Source organism: Besnoitia besnoiti, chromosome IV (assembly GCF_002563875.1).
Source record: "Besnoitia besnoiti strain Bb-Ger1 chromosome IV, whole genome shotgun sequence".
In the NCBI taxonomy this organism is placed as follows: Eukaryota; Apicomplexa; class Conoidasida; order Eucoccidiorida; family Sarcocystidae; genus Besnoitia; species Besnoitia besnoiti.
In genome coordinates this window covers 3,841,400-3,854,498 of record NC_042359.1, presented here as the reverse complement: position 1 = coordinate 3,854,498, position 13,099 = coordinate 3,841,400, and the positions used below count along the sequence as shown (strand labels likewise).

Sequence of the window (13,099 nt, the reverse complement as noted above, 5' to 3'; positions counted from 1 at the left end):
CGGATGATCACGAATGGGCGGGGGGGGGGGGCCGGATTGGAGGAGCAGTCGGAGGAGGGATGGTGCTCGCCTTGGCACACGTTTGTCTTTCAGGCAACGGTTGCGCTGGTCACCATGCACCCCCTTCCACACACACGAAGTTATAACAACATCGGTTTTGTAGCATGACGTCGGTTTTGCGACTTGCTAGTGGAGTTCGTCTACATGTTTGGTTCGTCTGATATGGAACTGCATGCAGAATATGATTATACTTCACGTCCCTCAATGCAGCAAGCCGCCAGAAAAGAAGCATCTGGGCGACACACGTTCCACTCACTTGATGGATTCGAACAGCACTCGCGCAACAACACTCAGGCCACCTAATGACGTGTAAATATGACTATACGTACAAAACACGGTAGTCTACATCGGCCGATAGCAAGGTACTAATCCGATTACATGCTGCGAATCCGCGTTCTGCAGAAGGAATGCAGAGGCCAGATGAATGCACGGAATCCTCTCAACGATGTTTGACTTCATTTATCTGAGTACAGTCTTGTACGGACACTGATTAACGGATATATATATATATATATATATATATATATATATATATATATATATATACATATATTTTTTATTTTAATATAATATAATATAGTATGATATAATATAATATAATATAATATAATATAATATAATATAATATAATATAATATAATATAATATAATATAATATAATATAATATAATATAATATAATATAATATAATATAATATAGTATAATATAAATTATATTATATTATAGAGCGTACCGAGGCTAGCCCATGTACGATTGCAAACCAGTGGCATGGAGTCGTTAGTGCGGCACGCCAGTCTATCCTCTCAGATACACTTTTCCGAAGAGAGGGGGGAAGGCTCGTATGTTAGCAGCTGCCAAGTGCCTGGGGGTCCCACAAAGGGGAGCGGATTCCACTTTTCCTCTCAGCCTATTTTCAAGCGGCGCTCCGATCATCTTGGCATACCATTGCTCATGCTTCACCCTTTTTGTAAGGCTGTCATTTGCAGAAGCACTCTCACCGCTGAACTGCAGATGTTGCTCTCTCCTATACATATATATACACATACATATATATATGTTTGAGGTGACTGGCAGTGGCGGGATCTATAACCAAGACCTGCTCTCCAACCCTGACGGATTCAGTCCTTCGCGCATTGCCTACTGTTAAAAATCCGTTCTGGCGTACGAAGCATGCAGGTTACCAGATCGCATCTTCACAATTTGCAGTGTGCTCTCCCATCACCTCACTGACACCGGCATTTCCCCTGCGGCATCCCATTACTCACCCCCTCTCCCCCGCCCAACGAAGTAAACTGCTGGAACTGTCGAACGAAAGCCAAGTACCGATAACGATGCTGAAGCGCGGGCGTCAAGTGATAACCTACGCGGTTTCTAAATGCAGAAGAAAGTGCATGATCATGATTCGTGCCGCACCCACATGAAGCGCTCAATGATGCGGATAACCTAGTGGGTCTCACGCCACTCTCGGCACTGCTCCGTAATGCCGCGGCGAATGCATTGGTTGAGTGGCGTAACGTTTCGCGAACTCTCTGGCTTGTGCGCAGCTGTTGGTTTATTCATAAGCCTTTTTGCATATCTAGACCATCGATACGTATCTGCGACCGTCATGTGAGCATCTGCACGGGAAGCATTTTTATAGCGTTGAATGCACCTAACGCTCGCAAAAGTCTCACATCATTGGGCTTTGATCATGCTGTTTGGGGTTTGTCTCTGTATTGCCGGTTTCTTGACGAGACAGCGTTGCGCGCGTTCCCAGGCAAAAATGGGGCTTGTGCTTTGTCGCGCTTAAGCAGGATCTGGATTACGATTAGGACGATGGAACGCATGAATATGAGCACATCTCCCTCTTCGTCCTGCCTCCCCCAGCTTGGGCCTGTCACTCTTGCTCCTCCGTCTCATCTCGCTTCGGTTCCCGCAGGGGGGTCCGAACTTCTTCCACATCTTCTGCCTTCATCCGCCAATTCGTCACCGTATATGTCACCTTGGGACCCCGCGTGCGTTCTGCCTCTTTCTCACGAGTACGCTAGTCATGGTGAGGCTTCAGAGATCGCCCCTGCGGCGTCCGCCGGCCCTATTGACACTGGCGTGGCGGAGGACGCCCGGGAGCGCCAAAATGGCATTACCGATGCTTCAGTGGCTCCCAGTTTACTTCAAAGGGCACACCCGCTTTCCCTTTTTGCTCCCCTCAGCAGGAACATTCAAGTCGTTTGTCGGCTGAGGCCAATGACAAAGGAGAAAGGGGCATGTGTAGACCCTAAGCACTCCGAGAGGGCCCTCACGGTGCCTTCGAGCGCCAGTGGCCGTGCCTCCACGAACACAATACACGCCCGTTATCCCTCTAGTCTCTCTTCTACGTCTGTCAATTCCACTGGTACAGGCAATAGACTAGCACAGGATTTCGTTTTCGACCATGTGTTCGGGGAAGACAGCTCCCAGGCGAGTGTTTTTGAGAAAATAGGAAGTCAGTTGGTGCATGCCGTTTGTTCTGGCTTCAACGCTACTATTCTTGCGTACGGGCAGAGTTCGAGCGGGAAAACGTACACAATCATTGGCGACCATGCTAGTGAGGAAGGCTTTAGCGACGGGGGCGCAGCTCACGGCGAAGGAATCCACAGCATCGACGCACAGCAAACCTGTGAAACCAGTGAACGCCGCAGAAGAGGAGTGCCTGGCAGTGACCACGGGGATAGTCTGGGTGTTGTGAAGGGTACTCCCAGTTTGTCACACGATGGCATGGCAGATGGCAGCATTGGTAATGAGCGGACGCAAACGAGGAAGAGAGAGGATGGAAAAACGTCAGGAAGTCCCAATGTAGGTGACGGCGACGGTTTGTTGCCGCGGATGATACAAGCTCTCTTCACGTGGATGAAGCACCATGAAGATCCACGTGTTAGGCGAAGGGTACTTGTTGCAGCTATCGAGATATATAACGAGAATGTCAGAGACCTGATAGGCGGAAAATGCGGACTGAAGATACAACGACGCAAGCACCGCAGAAAGGGTGAAGGGTGTGTGTCGATAGTGGGGCTGCAAGAAGAATCCCCTCAGTCTCCTGTCGAAGCGTTTGCAATACTTGACAAAACAATAAAAGCAAGACGTGCGGGATCTACAAGAATGAACGCTGAGTCCAGCCGCTCGCATTTCATCTTCTCCCTGACACTCGAAGAAACTCTCCTGGAAACAGGTACGGCCATGTAAGAGCCCGACGCTTCCTCCGTATACGAGTAGAAAGACAATCTCTCAGTGTTATACGAGTAACCTGAGAGAGGACCATACCGGAGTGTGATACATATCTGTGTTCAGACGCACAGACACACATGCGTATGCCCGTGGTGAGTCTCTCGCGTGCCGCGAAGCGGACGTAGCTGACTGTCCTGCGTCGATGTGTCTGCTTTCAGGTTCGTTCGCGTCTGTGGTGTTTCCCGATTGCTTGCGTGTTCAGGTGACTTGAAAGTGGGTCGCTTGACCGTCGTGGATTTGGCGGGGAGCGAGCGCGTGGCCAAGACCGGTAGTGTAGGCGCCACGCTTCAAGAGGGCTCAATGATCAATAAGAGTCTGACGTGTTTGGGAAAAGTAATTTCTACTCTTGGAGCAATTTCGGAAAGAGCGCATGACACGGGGTCTTCGGGCCCCTCCGCCGCCCTCTCCACCGAGGGCTCTTTCACTGGTTCGTCTTCAGCGATTCCATCTGCGCCATCCTCGTCGCCGCCTGTTTCACAGGCCCAGCAGTCTACAGCCGCTTCCCTGCCTATTTCCTCGTTCGTTCCATACCGCGATTCCAAGCTCACTCGTGTGTTGCAGGATGCTTTAGGCGGCAACTCGAACACCTGTCTCATTCTCACGTGTTCGCCAGACGCCGTTCACATGAGTGAAAGCCTCTCGACCCTGCGATTCGGCCAGCGTGCGATGTGTGTGAGAAACACGCCCAAGGTGAATGTAGAGCGGGCTCACGATGAAAACGATGTGCCGGCGATAAAGAAACACCAGCAGATAATATTAGAATACGAAAAGTTCACTGCGCACCTGATGACGTGGGCTCACGAAATCCTCTTAAATCTCGTTCAAAGTCAGATCAGCCAGGGGGCGCCATATCCGGCTTACACAGCTGTGCATGATGGCCACGCACCTCCTGGTCTATCACTGTCTCCATTATCTTCCCCTCTTCACGCTTCTTCGTCACGTGATTTCAAAGAATCTCCACAGCAGGCTCAAGGACTATGTCGACTTCCATCTTCCCGCAATAAGACTCAGGGCCATACAATTGCCGCCTCGGGGGCGGAACACCTCAAGGATAATGGCCGCTCTTCTTTCGAGAAAACCGCAACTGATGCCCGATCTTCACGCGAAAGTCTTTTCTCAGCGCTCGAGAGCATTCTTTCAGCTATGCCTAGCGCACCTGAGTCCCTGATGCTGGCGCGGCCCCAGAAAGCAGACTTTCTGAGCAAAATAAAACAGAATGTAATTGACCTTCTCACTATGAGGGAGCACGACGAGGACGAAATGCATGACAGAACAGGTGGCAGACATCCTAAAAACACAGCAATGGAGCTACAAAAAGTGGAAGGTGAACCTAAACTTGTGAGAAGCGGAACCGACGGCACAGCCATGGGACGGACAGTTGCGTGGAAGACACATTCTCAGGCAGCTTACGATGTCCGCGCTCTTGACCATTCCGCAGGCACTTCGCGTGCAGCGAACAGAGATGAGCCGTGTTTCTCCTCAGCCGAGGAAGAAGACGACAACTACGGAGAAGAAGGCGCTTGCGAGTGGTTTGGCGAATGGGGTGAACGAGAAACACAAGGCGTGCCCTTGGACGATGCCCACTCTACATGCCCATTTGCTTCACGTCCATGGCACTCACGCAGAAGTTGTAACGGCGACGAAGTACCATTGTCTTCAGCAGGTGCTCAAAATGATCCCGCACATCTGCTGTCACGAATTCAGGGCGAACTCAAAGCCTATAGACGCCTACGCGGGGCTTTTCGGCGTACATACCACACAAACAGGGCTTCATTTGCCCCTCTTGTAACTCCCAGAACAGGTGAAAGCGCAACGGCAGTCCGCGTCACGGGCTCCCATTCAGACACAACAGTCAACCTGGAAAAAGCGTTCCGGTCCACCTCCCGAATCATCGCCATGGCAGGTACCGGCGGAGACACGGCCTTTCAAAAAAAGCCGAACGTGGACACGCTAGAGTCCCGTAGTAGGCGGTTTTGCGCGCCGATGCCAGGCATCGCTGGCGCAGATGGTGAACACGGGACAAATGAAGCACAGGACAAGCAGGAGGCCGTCCATGTGTCAATGAGAAACGCTTCAGTGTGCGAAACAAAGTCACCGTCAGATCCTCACCTTGAACGGAAAGGCGCTGCAGGAGAAGCGGCCTTTGCCGGTCGAGACAACAATCCGCCCAATTTAGGATGCGAGGCTGAATCCAGTGCACGGCGGATGGAGAGACGCTTCGCTGCTTCCTCACCCAGGGACGAGAACGTGCCGAGGGGTTTCTCCCTCTGTGCTAGACGCCGCTATAAATGGATGCTTCTCAGAACGTGCATTGAAAAAGACAATGAGTGTTTGGAAAACACGAACAAACTGAGGAGCACGCGAGTGAATCGAAGGGAGGGAAACCCCTACGCTCAAGAGCGGGAAGAGCAGCTCTGGCTATGGGAGAAGATGCTACAGTTGCTTGAACAGGAAGCGAAAGAAAGAGTTGAGCGGAATTGCATACTCGCGTATATTCGGCGTCAGGAAGCGCATGTGGCAGAACTACACAGTGTTTTCAGGATTCTTCTTGAACGTCAGGAAAACATCAAAGAGAGGGAGAGAACGCCAGAGTGAAGGAGCGTCCAGTGAAGCGGGATACGCGTCTAATATGAAAGGGACGCTGCGCCGTGTTTAGAGCACGATAGTTGAAAAACGTGAGCAACAGTTCAGCGCTGACGGTGGCGAGATTAAACATGGAGGGAGCGAAGAAAAAGCACACGTCTGTCGAACGACTACCACTGCGCTACGAACAGTGCTATTCACTCCACAGAACCTCTTGGCTACTGGAAGCCACGAGAGTGGCAGGTACTTTTCAATGTCACGTCTGCATTTTGCCCCCTGTCCCTTCCCAGATCTTCTTCTTGATGTGTCTCCGTTTCCATGGGTTTTTTCTCCATCCATGTGGATTCGTGCTTGTGTCAACATCAAACATGCCTATGCTACATATTTTGTCCCGAAGATATATATATATATATATATATATATATATTGTACTTGCACGCGCGCGTACACTTGCGTGGCCGTACTACAGCATGGTGAAATGCGTGTGCTACGAGGAAGTATACGACAATTGTCACTGAGATTTGATGTGCATACATGTGTGCATGTGCCCGTCTGACCTGTTGCACAAGTCGCGGGGAACGGCAGAGTCCCGCGCACGACCCACGCCATTAATACTCGAGAATCGCAACTGAAGCGTGAACTCATTGCCAATACATTCCGGTAAGTGCATGATCCCTTGTGAGTTTGGCATGGATACATTCGGATGTGTATGCGAGGAAGGTAGACGGCATTTTTATTCACAAAATTGTGTAAAAAAAGCTCGTTCTGTTTGCCCCTAAAAAATGTGTTTTTGAATATTAAAACAATTTTATCTAACTAAATTTATGTATCAAATAAACTACCATGTAATAAAGCTGTTCATAAAATATTAAAAATAAATTTAATTGAAAGATAATTTGCCGCGCCGCGGAGTTGTTTTTGGCATCATCATGGTCAGCGAATGTTCCCCTCCGCCACCACGGAACACAGTCCTGTTCGTTTTCTGGCAGATACTTGTCAATAGACTACACTCAGAACTCCGGATGCAACGAGGTGTAGGTGATAGCCACAGACATCGACGCATTCGCTCAAATGTTGTTTGCGCTCTGGCGGCATCCGAATCTGCGAGGGGCTTGTTACACTGCGATAAAGCATCTGAATTGACCATGAAACCTGAAAGCTCAAAGCAATGCGATTCTCATGAAAAGAATGAAATTGACCTGCGATGAAAGCATGAAGTTCTATGCACTAGCCCGAGGTGTGCACGGCACAGATCACGCAAATCTACGGCGGGGGACGCCTTCGAGTGTTTATTCGAGGGTAGTTGATCCCTTTGCGGGCCCTCCTGCACAGCCGCACAAATAGGGGTTCATGCGTCAGGAATCAGGAGCCTTCGGTGTCCGCTTGGAAAGCGGTTGGAAGAGCGAACGTCGATTGCTTCCTTACTCCTAGATTCATTATCGCTCTTTGAAGCGCGCACCATTCGATAATATACCAGAATCTACTCCAACTCCCCGTCTGTACAGTCGGCTACTCAAGCGCGTGTCAACGCGATAATGTGGGCGGGGACACCGGTGGCTGAGTGGCGTCAGCGATTAGCGCGGCGAGGCATAAAGTATTGGTAGCGCTACAAAGTCACACGCACTTCAGTTCCGTGCGCGAAATAGCATTCGTTTCTCAGAGAATTTCCCGATATTAACACACCACGTGTGAATCGGTCACATTTTTTTCTAGGGGGGACGGCTAAGGGCTACACGACGAACGACGCTAGCTCGCTGTGCGACGGAAAAATTCAGATACGATCAATCGTAGGCCCTAAATCTGCAGCATAAAGAGCGGAATTGGAGAGGTCTTTTCACAGGTCCAGCATATGTACTGTATCTGTTTAGCAATAAGTATCAGACGAAATCTGCTCCAGTAATGCCCACCTACCTCTGCTTGTTCAAGCGCCCCTGGACTCTCTCCAAGTACTCTGAGAGCGTGATTCGCTTTTCCTGTCCGTCAGGACCCTTTTCCTCCTCACCAAAAATTGCCTGGATTTCCTGCAGGCAATAGCAAGTATACGGAAAATGTCGAGCTTGGCGTTCCCAGACTCGCCGCCGTTCAAACGGAGAGCCAAGCCCAGGATCCCCGGACATCTGCCTGTACACTCTCCCTCGACGTCTTCGTGTCGACAGTTCCACTTGATTCGTGGATTGCACTTAGCTGGCGCTCCTTCATCTAACGGTATATAGAGAGAAGGTCACTCTCTTTCGAAGCAATCCCAAATAACGCACCGGCTCGTACTGTTGCGCTGGCACGTGTTTCTTCGTTTATAATTAATTATATATACGTATATATACGAGTGTGCTGCTGAATCATCCCCTTTTCCGCACCTGGTCGAGCATTTCTCTTCCGAAGCGAACAAAAAGTATTTGAAGCGTCTGCTCAACACTGATTTCTCCGGCGAAGTTTGTATCGTACATGAGGAATTGAACCAGGTTGAAGAAAGCGCGCGGCTCCAATCCTGAGACATCGGCAAGCGATAGACCCTAAACTGAAGGCACCATTCAGCTGTCCGTCACATTCTATCTTTAACTCAGCCTCACGTCATGTTTCACACAGTGAACAAACACAGTGAGCCTTTGCCTTGAATGAATGACAATATAGCTAAGGCCAATACTTGCTTTACCTCTCTCTAGAAGTATATTAAGAGTAGAATACGTGTGGAACAGTCTCCGGTCTGACACGGTTCACTGCCTAGCGTGTGGGGTTCTAGTGCTTCCGTAGACTCACCACGGCGACTCGTGGTTAGGAGACATTCCTTTCACCTCCTCGCCGTGCAAGCATAAAGCAGTAATTGTTGTGCATGGATGAAACGGTATCAAAGCTGCTTTGAGAGCTTACCTGTTGGATCGTTGATGCTTCTTTGATACATGACGAGGAATTCGTCCCAGCTTACGTGCTGGTCCAGATCTTCGTCGAGCTCCCAAATGATTACTTCGATCTCTTGCTTGGGTATACAGGGGTCACGCACACGACATGGGATGCGTGCAGCGCGGTGTGTGCGTCTCACAGGCTCTACCGATCTACGCAGCCGATTCGTTTTGTGAGGCGAGTTCTATGTGCGTATTCATATGCATCTGTATATATATTCATGTGCGTGCGGCCGCGAGTGTATGCGTCCCAAGTGGAGGTGATTGGCGTATGGTCAGAGGAAAGGAGGAAGGTAGTCATGGAGTCACGCGTGGTGAACAGCCAGCCTGACAGCACGTACTTTGGGCATTTTGTGCCCGAGCGACGCAAGAGCACTGCTGATCTCTTGCAGACTGAGCTTCCCGTCTTTGTCAGCATCCATCCAGTTGAAAACGCGCCGGAGAGCCTCGAGCTCTACAGGCGTCGGCTGGCTCGCAGCCTCCAAGTCGAGGGGGCCGGTGAGCGGCATTGTGCGATTTCCGAGTTTTCGCCGCTGGCTAAGACGACGAATTACTTCTAGATCCCTTGCGTCGGAACACAGCAACGCTGCTCTTCGCGTACGCGCACGAATGAAGGGAGCAAATACTACTCAGTGCCTACTGTAGGGCGGGAAACTCCGTCGTCGACCCATTCCCGCCCTGCGCCGCCTTAAACAGTTCGCTGTGCACATACCGCGTTTGTAGCTATACAGGTAGAAAGATAGTTCCTTGTTCCTATCTAGCTTGCAGTCACCGTAGGCATGAGCTCAGTTCGTGCTGGAGTGGCATGCAGTGGGCACAGCAGTCTGGGCACGACTTGGAGGCCGCCAAACGCATACACACGAGGACATGAGCGTACAACGGTTGACTCTTCCTGCGTGATCGCAATCCACTTTGCCGACACCTTCCGGATTTTCCAGACCTCGTGTCCTTATAAAATAAATTGGTGAAGATGCTGCATGGGTTAGGGCTTTCGTTTAGCTCTAACGTCTCGACGGTGTCCTGCTCCCTGCGCAGCTTCCGCGGGGCCGCCAACCCGTGAGGGCGCGGCTGATGAATATATGACGGACAATATCTTTAATCACTGAAAGCCCCAGTAAATGGCAATGGTCAAGCGGAACCTCGTACGCAGGTTGAATATATAACACGTTGATGAGATGCGGCTCGGCGGGGACGAATTTATGCGTGGAACGCTTGACAGTGCGAGATAGTCGTGCTAGAGGGGGCATACAGCAAGGAGGCTGCCCCCCTCGGTGTTGTTTCCATGCGATGAAAGTGCGACGTTTTTTTGTATGTCTGGCTACCATATCTTGTGTTGAGAAACTGGAAATAGAGGAACCTTGGCACCGCGAGTGTTCCCGCTTGACAGCGTACGGGCCCCTCAACGGAAACTCCGCCACTCGACAGGCCGACTGTACTTTTTACCACTTTAACCCGGATGAAAAAATAGATGGAGATGCCTGCCGATTGGTGTTGCGTTTTCTGAAGCGGCTCGTGATCTCATTCTCCTCCATAAGAGATGGACGAAGCGTGAAACCCGAAGACCTCTCTGCGGGCGGAGGGGTGCGCTTCCCCGTCTGAAATCCCTTCAAACCCGCCACAGAATACAGCGATGTAGTATGGAGCCACCAATTCGTATCTCATTCCGCGACTTGCATTGCCTTTCTCAAGTTCCGTTCGTAGACAGAGCTGGACAAAATTGCCTGCCTAGGCAAGGAAGTGGTCATAAATCAACCTCACATCGCTTCCACATGGGCAGGTACGCACACAGAGCGTAGTATCAGTATGCGGTTGAGACGATACACAGGCAGTTGAATCGCTTTTTACTGTCCATGACTCTGCCCATTCGGGCTTCACCGGAACTCTGTTCACGAGCCCTTTTTCGGCATCAATCGCTTTTCCCTCCTTCCTCCTCTTCATACAAATTAGTTGACAGTACACCTGGATACACGCATATTTCTACGATTCTGTCCAATACGTTCACCTCTTATGCAAGGTATACGCGGCGCGTGTGTGGAGTTCCACTGAAGAGCATGTCAGGCAAAAGTGGCCGTCGGCTTCACCGTCACGGTTCACGTATTTGATCTGCACTGACCAGACTGAGTTATTCACCTGCACAAGACCTCCAGGACAGCATGCCAATTGAAACAAGTCCCGCACGCATGACCAAAGCCGTGGTGCGGGGGCTTAGAATGTGCTCGCGAGTGTAAGGATACCGGTCGGAGGCGCCTTATGTTGGTCCCTCTCAAGCCTTTCGGTACCTCACCCGCCGTGCGAGTTTCCGAACAGAGCCCGAATCGTGTGACACACTTCCACTTTCATTCCTTCATTTAAACCTCTTGCTCGTCCGCGACCGTAGTCACATTGCAGAAGCGATCTGCGCATGCTTTGAAGCAGGGCCGCCACGCCGCGATTCTCTTTTTGCTTGTGGCAAGCGCACTGTCGGAACGCGAAGACGCGATGAGCTGAAACACCACCACTTGACTGTCTGTCGCGTTTGGAGTCGTTACGGGCTGGGATGGAGGGCGTCTCATGCTAGTTTTGCTTCACGAACTCGAGCGCTGTCGCCGCTTCTCTCTGCGCCAGTGGCTTCCATTTCAGGGCCCTCCAGGGACGTTTTTGTCGAGGCCTCTCCCCCATTCTTCGCTTCACGAGGCAGGCCAGATGGAAGCTGCTGAAGCAGAGGGTGGACGGCCTTCCTCTGCTGTCCTCTGTCCGCCCGCCTCTTCCTCTATCCCGCCTCCCCCTACTGAGTCTTCCTCCGGTGCTCACCCGTCCGCCCATGCTTTGGAAATAACAGAAGCGAAAAAGCGCTCGTTTGGCCAGCAGCCTCCATTTCCTTCTCCTCTTCGCCAAAAGGGGGTTTCGAGGTCCTTCGATGGAAACACGTCGACTCGAGACTGCGGCATCCCGAGTAGGGCCACAGACGCAGAGGAAAAGGAGGGAGGCCGGGCGAGAACGAGACACCACCAGGCTTCAGCGGGCTCTGTCGGATCTGGCACAGAGTCGATGATGCGTCAGACGAAAATGACCGAGGTCAAATCGAGCCGCAGTGTCAGGAAAGGCTGTGACAACGGTTCCCAGAGATGTAATGAGAGGGGCGCGAGGGCTGTCAAGGATCTCGAAATGGCATGCGCCGCCGGCGTGGCCTCTCGAGATAGAAACCACATCAGCGTCCGTGGCAAGTCCGTGCTGCAGAGGCGCGGCTCACAGCAGCGCGCGGTGAGTACTGCTCGCTGCACGGCCTACGACACTGGCAAGCATGAGATCCCAACCAGAGGTTTAGGGCAAACTCCATGCGAGGACGTTTCTGCGTATCCATGTTGCCTCGTTCTCGCTTATGATAGACGGGCGCTGGACCGTGGATAGCTCGAGCTAGGCTTCCAAACATTTGCGAGACATGCAGACGGCAGACAACCAATCGTGTAGATGAAAGTCTTGGTAGAAGAATGCAGGTCACCGAGTGGACACACATGGGGGTTGAAACATTTGTAGACTCACGACTTCTCATCTATACGCCACCTACTTCTATCTCAAGAAAACATGTATACGTACACATCTGCACATTTGTGGGCGCTTAGATAAACGGAGACGCCTCGAGAACGCGTCTAGCCCTCCTACACTTCTAATGCGCAGTTCGGGATTCTGGAAAACTCAAGTTGGGACGTTCGCTTTCCCTTCAGGAGAAGCAAGGCTGCGGAAGTCTAGACGACAGTGAAACATTTTCCCGCTTGCGGCAGTGTCACCCTGACTTGCGAGACAACCCGAATCGAATTTTGGAAATTAGTGATATGGAGCCGCGTGTGCGCAACTCGTCGATTACTCCGGGCCAGCTCCTCTTCGAGCCAGATCCTCAGGTCATTTTTTTTCTTGACTTTGAACCCTTCAAGACTTACGAATATGTCTTGAAGCTGCGGTAAGGTCCATGACACAGCGTTGGGAACGAACAATTGCATTCGACGACACCGCTGTCTCAGCCGTTTCAATATCCAGCATTCAGTCTCTTGCCGCACCCCTTCTCAAACGACATCATGCTGTTGCCATTTCGTCTGGTGATTTTACGCCTCCACGGCCGTGCACGTGTAATGTGCGTCGATGGTATACACCATGTGCGTAGATAGGCGCCTCTGGCAATTTTGACACATGCTGTTGCCTGAACAGTACGCGCTCGCGGGTGAGGCTGATCATGACCCTACATGTTCCTACGAGAGTAAATCTGAGGAGGAGGCATTCAGCACACGTTGCACCTGGCGTATGCTTTTACTGAGAGCCGGCCCATCCACGCAGCTGCACTACGTGCGCC

The 13,099-nt window shown here is 51.2% G+C and overlaps 3 protein-coding genes across 3 annotated transcripts in view; 2 read left to right on the top strand and 1 right to left on the bottom strand.

The window, feature by feature from the left end:
• Window positions 1–1,876: 1,876 nt before the first annotated feature.
• Window positions 1,877–5,090, top strand: BESB_056530 (putative kinesin; the record flags this gene model as incomplete). The annotated part of the gene is made up of 3 exons (XM_029364088.1): window positions 1,877–3,245; window positions 3,504–4,639; window positions 4,740–5,090. 3 exons carry the CDS (start codon window positions 1,877–1,879, stop codon window positions 5,088–5,090), a joined length of 2,856 nt encoding a protein of 951 aa, XP_029220011.1.
• A 2,701-nt stretch (window positions 5,091–7,791) lies between these two features.
• Window positions 7,792–9,287, bottom strand: BESB_056520 (EF hand domain-containing protein; the record flags this gene model as incomplete). The annotated part of the gene is made up of 4 exons (XM_029364087.1): window positions 7,792–7,905; window positions 8,239–8,369; window positions 8,750–8,855; window positions 9,120–9,287. 4 exons carry the CDS (start codon window positions 9,285–9,287, stop codon window positions 7,792–7,794), a joined length of 519 nt encoding a protein of 172 aa, XP_029220010.1.
• A 2,173-nt stretch (window positions 9,288–11,460) lies between these two features.
• BESB_056510 (uncharacterized protein) overlaps window positions 11,461–13,099 on the top strand; it is a gene marked incomplete at both ends in the record, with an annotated part of 39,713 nt that continues 38,074 nt past the window's right edge. Inside the window, 2 exons of the mRNA XM_029364086.1 lie at window positions 11,461–12,018; window positions 12,480–12,712. Of these exons, the coding sequence (XP_029220009.1) occupies window positions 11,461–12,018; window positions 12,480–12,712 (791 nt within the window). The remainder of the gene's footprint in view (window positions 12,019–12,479; window positions 12,713–13,099) is intronic.